Here is a 20,135-nt window from a genome sequence, read left to right as displayed (position 1 = left end):
AAATAACCTCTTTGTGTAAAAAAAACGAGGAAAAGTGAAATGTTGACACTGGACACAATGTCACAGAAGACCCATTAGGGGGCGCCACATATATGTACAATGCTTTATTGTGCTTATTTGTAAATTCAGCTTCTCACAAGACAGTATGTGAATGAAATAAATAATTCAGAGGGACATTAAAAAATTAACCCTGCCGTCAAAAACTGAAAATATAAAGTCATTTGGAACATATGTTTGAAAATTTGTCAGATTTATATTCCAACAGATTAAGTATTGTAATTTAGGCTGAAAACTCCCAGGGCAAAATATATAAACCAACACAATATACAACACAGCAGCTAAACTCTCACAACTACCAGTATAGTAGGGGACAGATCTTAAAGCTGCTTCTGTAACCAAAACTGACATCAAATGATTTAACAGGAAGTAATTTGCTGCACTTCAAAATCTCCCTCAACTTTTATTCCCTAATAAATTCGTTGGACATCATAATTAAATATCTATTGCTTACTAATCTTATCTGATCTCACCTTTGGTTACTGTGTTCCAGTATGTACCATAAAATTAATTTTTATAATTCTGATTTCTGTAAATGTCACTCTTTACCCTTTAATGCCAAACAAAACATCTTTATTTATTTTGACAAAAAAGAAGACGTATCCGGGTAATCCTCCGCATAAGCAGATGAATAAATAAGTAAATAAATTCTGCCCTTTAGCCACTGGGTGAAGAAAAGTTTGGATAAGCAACAAATAAGTAGATGCAGCAAAAATGAGTAAAAAAACAAAGCAAAACAACAACAACAAAACAAAAACAAAGATAAAACCATGATTTCTTTTCTCAAATGTTTCTTACCATTGAGCCGCAAGCGGTAAAAGACTCTCCTTAAATGAATGAATAAATAAATAAATAAATGTAAGTAGTACATTGATGATCTCCTGATAGACAAGTTGAACATGCTAAAATAGATAGCAAAATAAAAAGAGCAGCAGGGCACAGACATACTTGGTTGAGAATATGTTGTTCTATTTAAAGCCACTAGATGGCGCTCCAGGACTTTCTACAACATTTCAAAAATGCAGTATAAGACAATCACAAATAAAAATGAATTGTACAAGTATACATTTTTTAAAATATATATTATTAAAATAAAAACATATTTGGTGTATATTACACATAAACAATGAACTAAATATCCGTATTCAACCAAGACTACTTAGCTTTGTTAACTTTTTAATAGTTTGTGTATTATTATTATTATTATTATTATTATTATTATTATTATTATTATTATTATTATTATTATTATTATTATTATTATGCGCTTTGTTTTAAAGAAGGAGCAGTAAAATATTTGGTACATTTCAGATGCTATTATTTTGAAAGAGCCAACAGGAGGCGCTCTGCGCGTCTTTTCAGTGTTGTCCTCCTGCTCTCTCTTCTCCGGTGGAGCATCTTCGGCTCCCCCGCTCTGCTGTGACGAACACCGCTGGTCCTGCCCTCGTTCTGAGGCAGCAGAGCGGGTCACCGCACCGCCGCAAACGCCAGCCGGGGCCGGAGGATGGCGTCGCTCAGCCGCAAGCGGGGAGCGGGCAGGAGCTCCGTGGTGGAGAGGAAGAACCTGCTTACAGTCTGCAGGTAGAGGATTCTGTCCTACTGATTTCCTTTTATGATAAGGAGGATTAACTGCGTCTGGTGCTGGATTGTTGACAGAGGATTTTTTTATTTTATTTTTTATTTTAGATCCAGTGGTTTGTTTTAATTGTACCAAGAATATTTGACTAAACAAAGCTCATGAGTCGCCTTCTGCTAAATGAGATCTGATTAGATATGTAAAGAGGGGATGTGGTGGTTTTGCCTGTGCTGCACAGCAGCTTAATGTCATCCAGTTTATCTCAGTCACACACCAACAGCCTCCTGAGTTCTTCATTAAACATTCATACACTCATATTTCTGTTGCGATATCTTCACATTCACTTCAGTGCACGGCGAAAGCTGCAGTTTTACAGACCCAACACAAAGATTTTGGTCTTTTGTATTTAACTAGGTGAGCAATTCAGTTAGTGCAAAAGCTTATCTAAAAGCCAAATGCAACTTAAATAAAGAAATCTGCATAATAGTGTAAATGTTTAGTTGTATATGCTTACTTTTAAAAAGCATCTCTCTGTTTGTAGACTATAAGAAAAGCTGATGCTGAGGTGAGCAAACACTTGTCATCTGCTTGTATTGCCTGCATTTTTTGTCATTTACTGTTCAGAGTATTGATTTACGGCCCTTTGAGTCCTGCTGGCAGATGTCAGATACTGACTTTAGTCCCCAGTGAATGTTTTTTGACAGTAAACACATCATAAAGGGAGGAGGAACGTGTGGGAGTGCACATCTTTTTCTGTTTTGGCAGTAGCTGTTCGTCAAACAAACCTGGTAATGTAGCAGAATGCTCCATGTTTAGACTGAAGTAGAAAATGAAAAGCAACCTTTCTTCAAGAATTAAGCATTAATGCAATCAAAACTGGCTGCTACTCACTGATGAGGCTGGTGTTTTGCCAAACTGTCCCTGCCTCCACATTAGTCATCATTCATGCTGACTGGCCTGACTGGGGGAGTAAAAAGAGGAGAGAAAAATACAAAGTATTTTATAATGAACAAGACCTATTGGGAAAATAATTAGTAGGAATAAAATATTGACTTTTGATTTGCTGATATCCAGCTGATAACTTGCATTTAACACAATTGACCTAATTCTTTGTATTTATTTTGAATGTTTTAAATATGTTATTGTTTTTAAAGTTTTCTAACATCATGATCTATTTTTTATGTAGTAAAAAACGTTAGTATTATCACTCCTTATCTATGCATCAGCTGACCAGTTTCTCCATGTTTAGAGGTCTGAGCAGAAAGCAGAGGTAACTGTGGCTTGTTGCTCCTAATTTATTCCATAGTTTATCCATAAGAAATGTTAACTATTTTTTAATCTGTTCCGTTTATTTCAGTTTTGAAGGTTCCCTTTTCACCTTAAAATGAATAAAAATAAGATCTCCGATTTTAGTGAATTGGAGTTTTACGGCTGCATAAAGTAAACGTTTAAGATATCAAATCTGAATTAGTTTTTGTTTTTCAAATTGTCTGACATTGCTCAACTGCAACATCAGCAAATTAATAGATATGTATTGTGTTTTTGTCATTTATAAAGTTAAATGTTTGTAGTGATGTTTAAGGATGTGTAAAGGAGCAACATTGTGACTGTAAGAGAGAAGACAAGGCATTACTGTAGATATGCAGCAGCAGCAGCTTTAATTAGAAATAAGACGTCAACTTTCCAAACTAGCTTTCTCTGGATGCTGTTTAATGATTTATACAAAAGTGAAATGTGCAGCAATTTAATTCAGATTGCCTTTCTGTGCTTTTCGTTTTGTTGCAGCAGCAAATAAAGGCTTCTAAGGTTAAAGATTGATTTAGTTTTCACCAGGCAGCTCTGACTGCCTGGTGAAAAGCTGCAGTGTTTACATTTTGGAGTCTCCCCCCAAAAAGCATCTCATCCAAATAGTTTTTGTTACCTGTGCAATACAGGCAAGTGCATACATGTAGGCATATGGGATGAGCATGACAGCTGGATAGAAAATAATATATATGTAATTTTTTGCCTTGGTAAAGGTGGAAATGTTTGGTATATTTTGTCGAGGTTCATAAATCGTTGTGCACAAGTTGGCTTTTGAGTAAGTCGGTAGGTATTTGTAGTCCTATTTGCAATTAAATTAAAAATAATCAGCCGCTTGTGCAACTGGACCAGATTTATGCTGTTCTTGATTTACATTTGAGGACCATGCAGAATTATTTTGAGGGCCACAGATGGCCCACTAGCCACACTTTGGACACCCCAGCATCACACATACAGAAACTAAACAGACGATACTTTGATTTGGTTCAAGTGAGAACAAAATCAGTACAGATTTTATGAAAAAGAAATGCATTAATTTGAATGTTGTACAGTTTGAATCTGAGCCTCTGTCAGAACAGCATAAAAAACTAATAGATATTAACAAACAACATTATGAAGAATTACAAAGATGCATGATACATAAATGAACAGATCTGAAATATATTTTTAAAAATACATATATTTAAAAATACAATAAAGAACTAGTAAATATTAAATAATATTAAATAAATACTTACGTTGTCTTAACATCTGTATGATACATATCTCGATTTTTCTCTTGGATGTTATTGGATTCCTTGTCAATTTATCAATCCAGTGCAGCTTTAATTTTTATTATTTAAATAACAAAGAGTTAACTTGCAGCCTTGTGGAAATTCCAATAAATGCTTTAACATGTTTCTTTGAGTAAACCTTTGTATCTCATTTAAGCACATTTTCAGCTTTTCATCTGGGATTTAAGTGATATGGTGATGGCTAGGATGACTGTGAGTTGACACAAAACATAATTTCAATAAACGTGCCACATTGTAGGTCATATTTTGCAGTTTTCTGATGTCGGGCTGCAGAGTCCCCTTCACAGTAGAGTGCAATGATGAAAACTGCAAAGTGCTGTGTGTTCCCTTACGGATTCAACGCTAGGCAGAACTTTGCTGAGCTCGTCAGATTTGTTGTTCTAATTAAAGCTGCAAAGTTTTCATTTAATGCACAGGATATAAAAATAACCCTCCTGCATCAGAAACAGGCAGATTGATACTTCTATGTTTCTAGCAAATGAATAATTTTAGGTTTTTACAAACAGAAGAAGCAACATTAAACAGTGTTGTTTAATAAACTGCTAACTGATCTTGTCTTTGTAAATGTAAACAATCATTAAAGGTGAAATAATGGAATGATTTGTCGAATTACTAAAGCAGGTGTCGTTAAGGAGAGCTGGGCTTCGGGTAAATGCATTTGTAAAAAGATATTTTAAGGTTTCTGAAAGATTTATCTGGTGTTGCACTGGAAGCTCACGGTCCATCGTCATCCTGCTGCTAAGCAACGAGGCGGAGCAGGAAGAGGCAGAGCGAGATTTGAAGTTAGATTGTTTAGTGTCAAAGTTTGACAGGATTCACATCTACACCCTGAAACGCATCGCAGCCCCGTGTGCCGACTTTCCTTCCTGAATAATTAGTTGAAATCAGATTAGATGGAGTCGCTTTGTGCTGCACATTGGTTTCATCACAGAAGATTAATTAAAGCCTTGTTGCTGCTGCTGTGGACAGGCCTGGATATTATCTAATATAGTCGATAAGAAAGGATTGACGTGGAATGAAAATTTGTGGTTTTGAAGTCTTTAGTAACATAATCTGGTGTCCGTCTTTCTTTCTGTTCAGGTTTTCAGTGAAGACTCTTCTGGATCGCTCCTGTTTTGAAACCATTGACGACGCTTCCCCAGAGTTTGTTAACTTCGTGTCCATCCTGGAGCACATCCTCAGCCATCGGCTCAAAGGCACGTAAAGGTTATAACCAGTTATAGACACCAATATGACACTAGTTTTAAAGTGTTGCCTCATTACAGCCTCAAAGATTTTTATAATAAATCAGCAGAAAGTAAACGCCCTCTGCAGTTTGCAACAATATGACTCATAGCAAATATGTGGGAAAAAGTCTTTTGTTCAGAATTGAATGTTTTGAAATCACAGCGGAGTGATTTAATCACTCACTCAGCTGTGTGCTGGAGGGGACTAAACCTATATTTAATTGAAAACCTGTGGCAATTCTTGAACTTTATTCTCAGATTCTTTCCATCCCATTTGGCTGAGCTTAGGCTGCTTTGGAAAGAAAAACAGGAAAACAATCCAGTCTCATGATGCACAAAGCTGCTACAGATTTGCCGCTTCGGCTGCAGTAAAAGCTGGTTCTGCAGTTTTGACTCAGAAGTGAAGATAGATAAATGTAGCACTTATCAAAATATTGAAAATCATAAATCCTTCTCCTTTTTTATGCATTACATTGTATTGCATAATTACAATACAAAGTAATTGTATTGTAATGACTTATTATGTTGCCAATTTTAGAAAAGCTTCAATAGACATGAACACTTTTGCAAGGCTGTGTGACTCATCAAGATGATCTGACTTCCAAAATGTGAAATCTAAAATCAGTGTCAGGTTTAAATGATGATCTTTAAAACAAATGCCATGAAGTTGCCATGATGTGAGTTTTTATTTTTTTATTTTACAGTCTTTTCCAACTACTAGAAACTTTAAAAAAATTATAATTAATGCCAATTAGATGCAGCCATTAACTCGTCTTTGTCATAATGTAATTTGTGTTGATCCCTTATAAGTCATTTAAATATTTTTTGAATAAATTCCAGAAACTTTTTCAAAACTTATGTAATAATGTGATTAATCATCTCTAGTCCTGGTCGTCACTGTGCATTAATTTCATTGACACATGGGAGAGAGCACACATTCAAATAGGAAATTCAATCAAAAACAACAATTCAGCTGAAAATGATTGATATTCAATTAAGTTCAGTTATTTATAAATCACATCTTTATCATATGTCTTCTTTACAGTCCACTTCATATCCAGTTATGTAAAATCAAATTGAGTTCAAATTAAATCAGTCCAATTCATTCCTATATGATCCAGCTTTTACTTAAAGACGACACAATTAACTTCTACAGTTTGTATTGTAGGTTAGTGTAATCTTATTTTTTAAATGGATCATTCAAGCCAAACCAAACTATAGAAAATGTTTTCCAGTAAAAAACAACAACATCCCTGTGTTCCTGTATTTTCTGCTCAGGTCAGACGACGTGGTTTGGCTACGAGAGTCCTCGGAGTTTCTGGGATTACATAAAAGCGGCCTGCAGTAAAGTGCCTCATAACTGCATCCGAAGCATCGAGAGCATGGAAAATGTGCGATCATCAAGAGCGAAGGTGCAGCCCCCTCCATCATATAAAATGTTCCTATACTGCAGGGAGAGCTGGAGAAGAGCTGCAAGAGCATAAAACATGGATACTCAATACATGTAGTACAATTGATACAATACAATAGATAAAAAATACATTTTATCTATTACAAAAATTTTAAAAGACAGAATTTAGACCGTTTGTGTATATAGAGAACATTGCTGTGACACAAAAATGTAGCATGTATGATTTTAGAAAAATACAGTTTGCCAAAATCCCTTCTCTTAAAAATGGATCTAATTAAGAAAGCAGGTGTCAGTTTAACCTCAATGCCAATCTAATTTTTATTTAACTACATAAAGCTTACCAGTAAACATCACAGACATTTTTTATTCTATTTTAACACATTTAATACAAACCTTTACTTCCTTTGACACATAAATGCACGTCTGGTTGTTTTTTAGGGTAACATTTCTTGTCTGGGTCTTTGCAGGGAAGGGCGTGGATGAGGGTTGTTCTGATGGAGAAACGACTGTCAGAGTACATCTCCTTTGCGCTGAAGGACTTCAAAACAACCAGGTCTTCAACTTCCAAAAACATCTTAAATCTCTAATATTCTGTGAGCCGAATTAATGCTGGTGATCTGTGTGTTTGTGATAGGAGGTTTTTTGAGGAAGGTGCGATCATACTGAGAGAAGAGGCAGGGCTGTTGGCAGACACGCTCATTGGACTTAACATCATTGATTTCAGGTTCTTTTCATAATCTACTGTCTCAGAGGTAGTGGTGAGACTTTCTCCCCTTCTGTTGTACTGATGCAATCATCTAGACAAGAAGAGATGGGACCATTTTAATTACTGCAATGCAAAAATACAAAACCTTACCAAGCAATTTTGCTCTAGCTTCTAGTGCAAGTATCTTAGTACATTTGAAATGAGACAAAACTAATTTACAAGTAACTTCGTTCAAGCTATAAGAGCTTGTTTTAAGTCAATAATTCCTTATTATTGATTAAAAGAGGTACTAGTTCTATTGACAGATTATTTCACTTATAACAACGCATTTTTCCCACGTTATAAGTTTGGTCTTATTTCAAATGTTCAAAGATATTTACAACTAGAAACTAGACAAAAAAAAGTTGGTACGATTTTGTATTTTTGCAGCGTGCTTACTCAAAAAATTGGACAAATCTTAAAACAAATCTTATCTTATACAAATCTTATACTTAACTTAACTTACACAACATCACAGTTGGCACAGTAAATAAAATGTGCAAACTCTCACTGGGTTATTCAGGGTTTTTGGGGTTTTTTTTGTGGAAATGTGGCTTCATTCAGCAGATTTATTGCTGAGACGCATTAGATAAAATAAAAAATTAAACCAAAGACTAATTTCAATACTTTTTTCGCAAAGTATAGATGTAGTAATGTTAAAACTTTTACTAAAAAACAACTAAGAATATAAAAAATGATAAGAATGCTATTAATTCAAGTAATTAACCTAATTGGCTAAAGTATTAAAATTTGCTGGAAGGAGCAGCTCAGGTGATAGATGCATGGACATCTTTTAAGACCCCAAAGGTTTTAGTACCTTGTAAAAATGCTGATTAGAAGTGGTAAATGAAGAATAATCTGTGCTTTGATTTTCAATCTTAATTTCTCTTTTTTAGTTTCTGTCTTAAAGGGGAGGGTCTGGACGACAGCTGTCCTGCAGTCATCGACTACACGCCTTACCTGAAGTTCACACAGAGGTAAATCCAAAGAAATGATTCGCATCAGACCGGTGTGAGACTCTTAGGGCCGCAAATCAATGTCAAAGAAAAAATGACAGAAAAAAATAAATATTTTTGCAGAAATAAACATTAAATATAGTAGGTAAACTACAATACATTTACTGCTACCTTTGCTTGCAATACTTTGGTTTCACAAAGTCAAGATTTACTATTTACAAATTCCTTTATACTTAAAAAGTTAAGTATAATGTTACGGTCCGACCAGTAAGGCACAAGGATAAAGGCATATATAAAAAAAAGATTTTCTATTTATTTTTCAAAACAATCGTAAAAAAAGGCTTTCAACAACAAATCTCAAAAATATAATAAAATGGGCCCAATAGAAATCATCAACTAAGACATACAGTACATAACTGAGGATAACAAACCAAAACTGACCTCACAATAACACACAGGGGAATTTATACACAAAGGCTAGAGAAGACAAACAATGCATAAACATAAACAACTAATTCAGACCAACACATTTCGACTACAACACAACTGTAAAAATTAAACAAGCTAACACCAAACAATTTTTAGCAGTAATGCTATTAGTAGAGAGAGGCAGTTTCTTCAACATCAAGTTCCCTGCTTCCAGCAGCCTGATGGTTTGTTCCACTTCCTGGTTTGCCTTTCAACCAGTCCTCTCCTCCAGCCAGTCCTTCAAACTCAGCAAAACAAAATAGTTAAATAAATAGTCAAATAAACATAAGGTGTTTACTAAATGTGTGCACCCATAACAGTAAACAACCTAATGCAGTAACCACCACAAAAAGAGTGAAATTATAAATATGTTGTGTACAAATTCTAAATATATTATGTGAAAACATTTAAATAAATACTAAGACTGGGGAAAAGATGGAGGAACCTCCATAGAAAACTTAAAAATGACAATTCAATAACGATTTATGTTGCAATATACACCAATATCCAATATATAGTATATTCACTGAACACCGAACCAGAACCGCACAGCATTCTGGGTGATGTAGGCAGAGGAAAGGCTTTAGCTGCCCAACCTCACACACACAGCAAGTTTGGTGGGATCAACTAGCTAACTCACTTGCTTTTTGGTTACCTAGCAACTCACTCACTCTTTGGTTACCTAGCAACAACATGTTGAGTAACTTGCACAGCAGCAGTTTCAGTGCTTCATCACTGCTTAAACATAAAAATTGATGTAAAAACTGTGGATAAAATAGGAAAGGTCATGCCACCAGTTTGGCAGTATTTCAGATATTTAAAACAAAAAATAATCAATAATTATTGATGGAGACTCATATGAATCGCTAATATAAGTTTTTCAGCAATATTTAGGTGGCAATAAATATTAAAAATTTGTTTTTTCCTCAGAGAAATAATATGCTGAAATTAAAGGCATTTTTTCAGTGTTATTAAAAAAAATCTTCATAAAGATTTTTGCACATAATGAACACAAAGTGCTAATAATTGTGGACGGTTTTACTGTAAAGCATAAACACAACAAATTGTGATGCACTTAGATTGTGGTTAAATAATAATAATAAAAAAATTCTGACACATTTTAAGAAATAAGATAAATTATATCTCATCCAGCCTCCTACTTCTACTCACATAAATTCATTTAAACACACAAGAACTTTGCCTGCTGTCAGAATGTGAGATTAAATGTCACAAAAGGTCAGACGTGTGTCAGTTTGGCTGCATACTGTTATGTGGTTTGGTTCCCTGTGCAGCGCAGATAGCATCAGCAGCGATGAGGAGGAGATGAGGACTCTGGGAAGCAGCGGCAGCGAGAGCAGCACCCCTGACAAAACGGCCACCGCCGCATCAATCTTCACCGAGCAGAGCAACTTGGTCAGCAAGTGCAAACGCTTTGAGCAGAAGTATCGCATGGCTCTGGAGCAGAAGGTGTGTTGTTTTCTGTTGCTTTGTGTTGGGTGACGTTATATGAGACAGCGAGACATTCTCATGATAAGTAGCCGCCTGGCTTTTTGAAATGCCAAGAAGGAAACAACAGATTACTGTTCCTGCTAAGTCTAAAAATTAGCTTTTTTTCTGCTATGTTTTGTTTATGTTTGGTGAAAACAAACCTTTCAAATATGCATTAACACAGCAGTGCCTTCATGAGAGTAAACAAACAAGTCTGTGTTGTGTGTGACTGTGTGTGTTTGCTCGCCTCAGGGTTACCTGGAAGAGTTGGTCCGTCTGCGGGAAGCTCAGCTGTCGGAGGCCGTTTCTCATAACAAAGCCCTTCAGCAGAGCCTAGCAGACACACACCTCTCACACACACTGGAGAAACAACAGCTTGAGTATATCATAGTGGAACTGCAGAACCAACTGTGAGTCTTGTTTAGAGGGCGTTTGTGTCTGTCGGTGTGTGTACGCATGGCTGCGAGCTTTGAGGCGAATCTTACTGCAAACTTGACATTTAGAGCAGCAAGAACCCTGGGGGCTGCAGGGGTTTGTTATGTCTCAGGATGCATTTTTCACATGGTGAGAAATAGTGTTTATGAGCAAAACTAAACTACAGCATCTTGAAACAGTCTTCCTAACCTCTAGATGATTTCAATATTTTATAATGCCTGTGATTTTTATTTGATAAACCAACGCAATTTAGTAAATTGAATGTTTTTTTATTCTAATCTATTTTTATTTTATTATCCCACAATGGGCAGAATAACTGTGACAGACACTAACAGAAAATAGACTCACACAAAGATAAGACATAATATATATCAAAACAGAATACCGTTGCTGTTTTTGTTTGTTAGAAATGCCCGGCTGCAAAACAAATGTTCCCCAACAAAAATACCGAACTGAAATTTCAACATAAATACCATATAGTTATAAAAAATACTGCAGTCCAGAGGAATGTGCATTTAAAGAATTACAAAATGTGCACATCTATTTTAGCAATAAAAAATAGACTATTTACAATCAGCGACAATAAAAGTTGTATAAAGTAAAGTCGTACAGATACCATCATGGGTTTAAACACTGAGTTTCTTGGGAGCAGAGACGGTTATAGCAGCTCCAGCTGTACTTTATTTTCCTGCTGGTAGGTGAACCTTTAAACCAGTTTCACGTCTTTTGCAGCTTCTAACACTGGGCTATGTGAACTAGACATGTTGGAGCAGAGCGACCCCTAGAGGAAACAGGACTCCTGCTCTACTAGTTTACAGTTCACTTTGGTAATTAAATAATAACAATAATGCTGGCTTTGTCATTTTCTGGATTTCAGGACTGTGCTGAAAAACAATGACTTGCGTTCCAGACAGGAATTAACAGCCCATCTGACCAATCAGTGGCCGTCTCCAGATGCCTTGGATGCCAATGCCGTTGCCTTGGATACACTGCTGTACAGGAAAAGCACCGGGGAGTGGGAAGAGTATGTAATTTGTTTTTGATTGTTCAGTTTCTCCAATTCATTTCACTCAACATGCTCTGATTGTCACTGATTTCCATATCGCTTCTTTAAATATTTACCGTGGTTTTATTTTATCTGTGATTCGAAAACCATAAAAAACCTTTTAGATACAGCTGTCCAACAACTCAAAAGAGAATGCATCAAAGTCCAGCCTTAAGGTGGCAGATACATGAAAGTTCCTGCAAAGTCAAAGATTTGCTTTAAGTTTGATACTGTTTGTAACTTTATCAGTTACTGAATTTTAAGAAAACTTTCCTGTAATAATTGTGGAATTAAGCAAATACAAGTAATTTATGTAATCCTATCTGAGCTGAAACAGGAAAGGTTGAGTCTGATTTAATGCTACACACGGTTCCTTTTTCATTTTTGTGCAGGAAGAGTTTCCAGAGTCTGGAGCAGCTGTCTGCAGGCATGAGCCTCACATCAAACACACAAGGCAGGTCTCCTCTTATAAACAGAAGTACCTTTCTCTGTCTCTTGCGCACTAATGTGCACTTTGTTCTTCAGGTAAAGAGGAAACTCCGTCTCTCAGAGGCCTCTGTGGCTCCCTGACCTCAGTAGCCAGCTATAAATCTCTGGCCAGCCTGAGGTCCAGTGAGTGTTTGGCCAGTCCAGCGACAGAGATCAGCAGTCCAGGTGTCACTCCGTCATAGGAGACAAGACGTACAAACAGCTTCGTCAGTTCAAGAATTCAAAGGAGTCAGGAACTTTCCTCTTACTGGTGATGCTGATTTTTCCGTTCTTTAACTCTGAATGAAGAGCTGGTGCAGCTCAGCGACTCCAAAAGACTGAAAACTGTCACAACTGATGTAACTTTATCAACATGAATCCAGATTAGTTTGCTTCTCATCTGTGTGGCGTAATTTCTCTCCTACTTTGGAATTGTGTCGATTTTAGAGCTGATGTACGAATTCTCATCTCATTTCACTCTTGCAAAGATGACTTTGAAAGATTGTGCTAAAAATACTGACTGCAGATCAGTTGCTACTTTCCTGCAGACTGAATGAAGCAATGCTATATTCTGTTCTAATATAGAATGGTACTGGGGGTTAAACCAGTGGTGTGTTTAATTTAAGATGTAAATGTTTGTCTTTGTTTTGCCACCAGTGTCAGTGTTGTGCATTTTGCATCGTCACAGGGTTTTGTTCTCAGGTAATCATCCTCTTTAAATACTACGCTGCAGTATTTCAATTTAATAGTTATCTACTGGCAAGTTGATATAATTTATTTTTTGATGTTTGCATTGACTTACATTTAAAAAAAACAACATTTCCTGCTTTAGGACATCAGCATAAAGTAATATGGATACATGGTCACTAGCTGTTCACCTCACCACTTGAATACGGTTTTTGCCTTCAGCTTATTCCAGCAGACATTTGTACAGACGTTAACTGGATATTCTACTGAACTTATTTGCATTTTTTTTTAGATTTTATTTTAAATAAACACAACTTGCTTTCAGACACGTGTGTTGATGTCCACAGAAACAGGTGGAGTGGGAAATAGAGGAAATAAAATCAGAACATCAGAGAAATCACATTTTCATGAAGTTCTTCTGGCTCCTGGTCATCCCTCTACTTTGACACAGTTTGGTCAACATGGCTCTTGGGTGAGAAGCAGCAGATTAAAGCTATCTTCAGGCACAGTGCACATGATTCCAGAGAAACATCATATATCTGAGGATTCAGTACAAACCAAACTCTGGCTGCCATCTGCTGGCTGTCACATACATCCGACATGTAAGCTCAACTTTACTGTTACATGGAAAAATAACTTCTCATAGCCTAAATCACAAAATAAATTATAAATACTTTAAGGTATTTAATATACATTTATCTATATATGGGAAGGCTTAAATAATTAGTTTCACTCCTATTTCTGCTGCTGTGTTTAGGATTAGAGCAAAATGATATTTTTCTTATGTGTAATCTAGCTGTAGCCGTGGTGATGGTTGCTTCATGGGGAGGACCAATCACGTGTTTGTGGAGTGGACTTGCGGAAGTATCCTCTCCTGGTTGTGTTTGCGGAAAAAGGCTTTTCCAAACTCATATGAGCTGATCATGATGGCACAGGCTGGAGCCACTTTGATCAGCCTGGGGAAGAAACCTGATAGAGAAAATACTCGTTAAGAGCTCACACATACACACGTACAGCTTTATATCATATTGCTCATTTAGACAGACTGATGACAGATACACATTAGATAAGTACACACCTGCAAAAAGCCCACGAAAGCCATCGTGTGCGACAATCTTCTTCATGATGCTGAAAGTGGAGGAGGAAACCGGACCTGACACTGAGGGAACAGGAAGCAACCAGCTTCAGTGCCAGTGAGAGGTTTATATTCAATCATCGTGTTAAAGAGGCAGTACTGTGTGCCATTTTAAAGCACAATCCAGTAACTATGTCACATTCAGTTGTTATAAAATACTATATATATAAAATTGACTTTTAACTGAACACCTTGAAATTGAGCTTGTCTCTTTAAGAAGCTCCTGCTTTTTCTGACACTATGCCTTTAGCACGTCATCGCAACATTTCTCCATTAACCCTTTAACTATGTTTTTAACAATGTTACACCGAGAGGTAGCTCCTATAATGAACTGAGTAAATGCAGTTAGGCCAGGTCATGATAAACCTGATCTGTTTTTAACCAAAATGTTTCTTGAAGCAAGCTTCCTTTCTGATACCATTGTTACTCCGGGTCTTGCTAATTGCTGCTGCTGTTAATCTGGAGGAACGGATGCATGAAAACTGCAGCTCTGAAGAGGAGCTTCGTGAGAGCAAGCGTTCAGGCAAACATGCAGTAAAGAATCAAAGCAACACTCCAGGCAAGTTTTTGATATAAAGCTCAAAATAGTGGCTTGTACATGTTACTGGCCCTTTAATTTCAGACTTTAAAGAGTGCTTCTTCAACTTGAATCCAATGTACCATGTCCTTATAGACAATCTACTATGGTTTTCCTTTTCTAAAAAACAAAAACAACAATTTCTCTTTCCTTAAGCTGATGTGGTTTACAAACAAAGCGAATGACGTGGATTTGCTATGATTTTGTCTTTTTGTTGTAGCTATCGTTGAATCTCTTGTGCCTTTAGAGCAACAAAACAACTCAGATAGTAAACGGCCCAACAGGACCAGTTTATGAGTTTGCATTGAATACAAGACGGAGAGCTTGGCAGAGGGTGGTTTAAACAAGATGAACGCAAGCCATCACTCAATGAGAAAGTCACACAATGATGCTCAGTTTCATCCCAACCTATTCAGGCTTTGACTTTTGACCCTGACAACCGTCACATGTTAACGACCTGCCCTCTAAGTCTTAAAGTATGCCAGTCATCTGCCGCTCATGCGACACTTTAAAAAATGTGTATAAGCCAGTTAGAGCACATGAAACTCCCCCACATCTTTAATCTAATCCCTGATCACTAAAAGCATTAACAATGTTTACAGACATCATGTAATTAATCAATAAATAATGTCATCATTACAATTTTTAGCTTGCAGCTCCCCAAGCTCGACCTGTCGTCTTGTTTTGACCACATCGAAGGGTAAGGTGACGATAGCTGCAATCTGAAAAGCAAACACGAATTAGTAGGCTAGTTGCAATAAGCAATAAATAAATTAATTGCATGATAAATTAAACTGAGCTCAATAATTTCCATTTCCATGGTTTGTATTTTTTCTTTGCTCTCTTTCTACCAAAAATTGGATGACAAAAGTCAAAAAGATTTCATAATTCATTTTATTTACAATAGATACGGTAGTATCTATTGTAAATAAACACAACAGATACAGTAGTATCTATTGTGTTTTTTATTTGGGGTATTTAAATTGTTTTCCAGTCGCAGTGTTAAATGTTCATTAGAATTTAAAGCTTACTGTGGATCTTTGAGAAAGTGTTCTTGCATTGCATTATTATGTCATTACCATTACTTTACTTGGAAATGGTCTCAAAACAACAATATTTAGACATTTTCCATGCAGTTGTGTGTTTTTCCATGTGAGGAAGGGGTGGGTAAATGTTTTTATTTTATGGGTTTATTTTATTAATCTGTACAGAACTTTGAGCTGATTTTAGTAGGAAGGGTGGTTAATAAAGAAACCTGATTATCGTCTGTCGCAATAACTTCTGGAACAATTTATCATCCAGCAACATCTGTGATTGTGACAGACCTAAAAATTAACAAATAATTTAGTTGAAACAATAAGTGATCCAATTCTGCATCCAGATGGTGGATCCTGAAGGAGGAGGGGAGGTACTTACAGACCCGGACCCGGCTCCAGATATGAAGGTGATGGTGAACGTGGGCTCTCTGGTGTTATACCACTGGCACAGCCAGTTCTTGCCCCGCTCATAGTTGTACCAGTACATGGCGGAGAAGGGGACGTCTCGGAGCAGGGTGGGCCCCAAACCCCTCCACAGAGACCACCAGCCTTCTGCCTGCACTACAGAGCGGATGAGGCTGGTCAGCTCGCCGTACGACTGTTTCTGAGACTGCAGCTTGGTGCGGATCAGCTCCAGGGGGCTGATTACGGTCGCTGAACCCACTGCAACAAAGAGGAGCCACAGCTGGAATCACAGGGAAAGACCCGGAGTAACAATGGTATCAGAAAGGACGCTTGCTTCAAGAAACATTTTGGTTAAAAACAGATCAGGTTTATCATGATTGAATTACAAACAGTTTTTTAATTCTGCTTGTAATGACCACCTAGAGGCGTTATTAAACTGAGAGACAGCGGATCAGGGCAGAGAAACCTCTCACTTTCTTGTAATGAAATCAGTGTGGGATCAGATTCATCAGGCTGGTGTTTAAAGGGCAAAACTTCGCCCTCAGACACTATTCAGGAAATTAATTTCTAACCATTAATAAAATCACTGATTAATTCAGCTGAAACTAGCACCTCCATCAGACTAAGATAAGAAAAATCTTCCTTGATCAGAGTAAAATGATGAGCGGCAGAGTTTCACCTCTAGCGATGGCTCCTGCTAACAGCGGAGCCTCCTGGGATCGCTCTCCCATCCTCGCCCTCAGTGCTGCACACAGCTGATCGTAACACGTGAAGTAGATCACTGTGGCTGGGACCGCCATCGCACTGGAACCACAAGGAAACACGGGGAATTTTGTAGTAGGCATGACCCATTTTTACAAACACTGAGAGTGATTTCCATTAAATATTAATGAAATTATTCATTAAATGTAAAATAAATGAACACTGATAGACCAGCATCGCTCAACGACTGGCATTAAGGGTTTAGACTATTTGGACATGAATACTGCAAATAATAGAGACGGGAAGAAGTTAACAAACGAATGAACAAATATCAGAAGTAAACACATGGATGAAAAACCAATTAAATGTATGGAAAACATGATGGATGGAAGGAGAAACAGAAGAATGAATAAATGAATCCACATATCGGTGAAAAGGCAAATCAATATAGGACAGCTCTATATACAGGTGGATGAGAAAATGAATAAAATATATGATGAATGGATGCAACTGTTCGATAAGAAAGAGAAAACTGAAATGTTCTAGTTATTACATATTCTGCTTACTTTTTCCATACATATCGAGACCTGAAAAAGACTTACATTTTACACTTTTTGCATAGAATCCCTGTGTGTTGTGCAGTCAAAATGTAACATAGATATAAAACACAGAGGAAACTTTAAACTCACAGTGTTGGAGGCAGGCCGCTCCATAAGGCTGTGATTCCCTCACAGCACACTATCTTATAGAAGGCGTCCTGCAGAGTGGGAAGTTTAATTAGGGATATTTTTTTACCATTTACACAGAAACAGGGCATTTATTAAAACTTAGAGCTAACATAGAGCTCTAAACACTGACAATATTTACTGCAACCGGTGCGAGTGTGAAACCTTACGAAGGTGCCTTTGAATTGGCCGGCGGCTTTGTACCAGCCCCTTCCATTTTCACACACACATATGTGGTCCATGAGTCCATTACAGTAGACAAAATATTTGCCTGTAAAATTATATTAAAAATGTTGAATTTTAGCAAGTATGGTGGAAAATGCAATATTCCCAAATGTGAAACAAATGTAAAATATTTTTTATAAATTGTACCTTTGCCCAAGGGATTGTTCTGAGCTTGCAGTCTGGTTTTTACAACATCTAAAGGTGTGACTGAAAAAAAGGAGCAGATCAGGATTTACCGTTTTACCATAAACAGGTTTTACTAAAACAAATGTCTCTCTATGCTAAATCTATAAAAAGTTATAAAACTAAATTTTTTACATTAAAAATGATCTGTAAGCATAATATTTTGCAATCTGATTCCTTTAAAATGCCACAATCTTTTATAGAATATTTTAGGTATTTATTAATGTCGACGCTGGTAGAAATTAACAGTAGTTTTTCTAAATAAAACCTCAAGTGGAAAATAATACATGGCATATGATTTCATGCTAAGGTATGTTTCATAAATACCAAGATAAAATGCAGCAATAATGTTCATGGTCAACTAAGTTGTACCTTACAGCTTCCAGAGGATTTCAGAGGATAAGCAGCAGCCAGGTGCTGCTTATGCGATCACACTGATTAACTAATCATTAGTAGGTGTGAGCTCCTTCATGAAAGCAGAAGTTTTAGAAGTTTGCTTGTAGGGATCAATAAAGGAGGGTTTAGGGATTACAGGTTGTTAACTTCACTCTAATTTTAGGACTTGGTAAGGCACAGACATTAGATCCAGTCCATTTCACTGACATATTTTATGTCAATGATTAGGCATATTTTATGTCAGCACATTTTATTGTTGTTCACTGAACAACATATTGTTCAGTGTGTTCTCAAAATAAGGAAAGTCAACAGGACAAAATGCGAGGCCCAGTACAGTATTTAATGGCCTTTATAAATAGAAAAAAATAAATAAAAGATTATAAGCACTTCTCTTAATTTTAATAATTATAGCGACTGAAGATCCAAAATTCAGTTTCTCTATTAATGTGACATTACACATGACAAACGAAAATAGGATTTCAATACAGAAATGATGGCTTACTGAGAAATATGGCTTGTACCTTACAATTTATGCACTCAATAGGTGGGATTCCTTCTGCATGAATTGCTGAATCGATGCATCACGGAGGTGATCAGCTTGTTTAATCGTCAGAAATCATTACGTAAAAAATGAGTCTCCTAATATTCACTTTTGTTAAACTAGCTGCAACGACTCTTCAAAAATAAATAATCGATCACCTTTGAAAGGTAAACGGTTGAAATGAATTATCTTGTTTAATTTGTTGAGACTGACTATAGTCTACAGAAGAATTAGGATGATGTTAGCTCTTGAGTTTAATGTTATGATTTCTCACCGAGCAGAGATGTAAGTAGGGCTCCGGAACAGGAAGAAATCATCTGCTGGACTGGAGTGATGCCATTGAGGGCAGGAGAACCTGGAGTTTGACCATTCATGTCGACTTTGGGGAGAAAAAAAAATCACATAATACGTATTCCTATACATCAATTACCTAAAATGTCCGCCATGGCTTGCTATAAGAAATGCAGTAATGCGACTTAGTTAATATGTTATGAAATAATTATATCTCAGACGTTACTGTAACAAGACGAGGACTGTGGCTAACCGTGCTTAGCCTATTAGCTCTATTAACCACTTACCTGTTAAAATACAAGAGCACCACTGATGTATTCTATGAGATCAATCATCGTGGTAACTTTCAGGATTTTTAATCCCCAAAAACAGGGGAGTAGCTCCTGTCCTAAAGGTTGCAATAGAAACACAGCTGAAACACGTGTGTACTTTCAGGGGGTCATAACCCAACTAGCATGTCTGTTTACACCTCTAACGTCACAAGATAACATAACGAAGCGGTCCAGTTCAGCACATTCTATAATTTTCTTATTTATTATTTATCAAGTTTTTAAAAATAGTACAAATAACCAATCGAGTTTAATTCAAAAAGAAAACAAAACTGTGATTTTACAGTTATTAAAATTTCAGCGCTTTAATTTGTATGTTATGTATCTGTAAGGAAACGTCCGCTTCAAGCACCAAGCCTGAGTTTACCTAAACTCCGGGTTGCCAAATTTGCAGAGTTTCGATTAGAGGATACCGCAAGAAATTTTTTTT

At 36.6% G+C, this 20,135-nt stretch overlaps 2 protein-coding genes across 3 annotated transcripts; one reads left to right on the top strand and one right to left on the bottom strand.

Moving 5' to 3' along the window:
- The first annotated feature begins 1,412 nt into the window (after positions 1-1,412).
- Positions 1,413-13,483, top strand: rundc3b (RUN domain containing 3b). Of its 2 annotated transcripts, none has more exons than XM_028013202.1 (11): positions 1,413-1,638; positions 5,311-5,426; positions 6,735-6,868; positions 7,335-7,420; positions 7,505-7,591; positions 8,509-8,589; positions 10,329-10,503; positions 10,777-10,934; positions 11,837-11,983; positions 12,397-12,458; positions 12,530-13,483. In XM_028013202.1, the coding sequence occupies exons 1-11, from the start codon at positions 1,562-1,564 to the stop codon at positions 12,673-12,675; spliced, it is 1,269 nt and encodes a 422-aa protein (XP_027869003.1). In that variant the 5' UTR covers positions 1,413-1,561; the 3' UTR covers positions 12,676-13,483. The 2 variants fall into 2 exon arrangements, with proteins under 2 accessions (XP_027869003.1, XP_027869002.1); XM_028013201.1 differs by having other exon boundaries at positions 1,414-1,638; positions 7,502-7,591.
- On the bottom strand, positions 13,435-19,852 carry slc25a40 (solute carrier family 25 member 40). Its single transcript, XM_028013203.1, has 10 exons — positions 19,664-19,852; positions 19,360-19,464; positions 18,113-18,172; positions 17,911-18,011; positions 17,705-17,772; positions 16,993-17,117; positions 16,288-16,571; positions 15,512-15,593; positions 14,238-14,318; positions 13,435-14,128 (listed from the first exon to the last, which is right to left on the bottom strand). The coding sequence occupies exons 2-10, from the start codon at positions 19,457-19,459 to the stop codon at positions 13,995-13,997; spliced, it is 1,035 nt and encodes a 344-aa protein (XP_027869004.1). The 5' UTR covers positions 19,460-19,464; positions 19,664-19,852; the 3' UTR covers positions 13,435-13,994.
- Between the last annotated feature and the right edge of the window lie 283 nt (positions 19,853-20,135).

The sequence above is a fragment of the Xiphophorus couchianus genome, chromosome 3 (assembly GCF_001444195.1).
Source record: "Xiphophorus couchianus chromosome 3, X_couchianus-1.0, whole genome shotgun sequence".
NCBI classification, from domain to species: Eukaryota; Metazoa; Chordata; class Actinopteri; order Cyprinodontiformes; family Poeciliidae; genus Xiphophorus; species Xiphophorus couchianus.
The sequence above is the reverse complement of the archived record's forward strand: the minus strand, read 5'-3'. Positions and strand labels throughout refer to the sequence as shown.

Excerpts from the sequence above, each read along its gene's own strand:
- slc25a40 (XM_028013203.1), bottom strand. The coding sequence starts at position 19,459 with ATGAATGGTCAAACTCCAGGTTCTCCTGCCCTCAATGGCATCACTCCA. Across the intron at positions 18,173-19,359 it reads CCTACTTACATCTCTGCTCG|TCACACCTTTAGATGTTGTA; the intron begins GTGAGAAATCAT and ends CCTTTTTTTCAG. Across the intron at positions 14,319-15,511 it reads GGAGCTGCAAGCTAAAAATT|TGTCAGGTCCGGTTTCCTCC; the intron begins GTAATGATGACA and ends CTGTTCCCTCAG.
- rundc3b (XM_028013201.1), top strand. The coding sequence starts at position 1,562 with ATGGCGTCGCTCAGCCGCAAGCGGGGAGCGGGCAGGAGCTCCGTGGTG. Across the intron at positions 6,869-7,334 it reads TGCGATCATCAAGAGCGAAG|GGAAGGGCGTGGATGAGGGT; the intron begins GTGCAGCCCCCT and ends GGGTCTTTGCAG. Across the intron at positions 7,592-8,508 it reads CTTAACATCATTGATTTCAG|TTTCTGTCTTAAAGGGGAGG; the intron begins GTTCTTTTCATA and ends TCTCTTTTTTAG.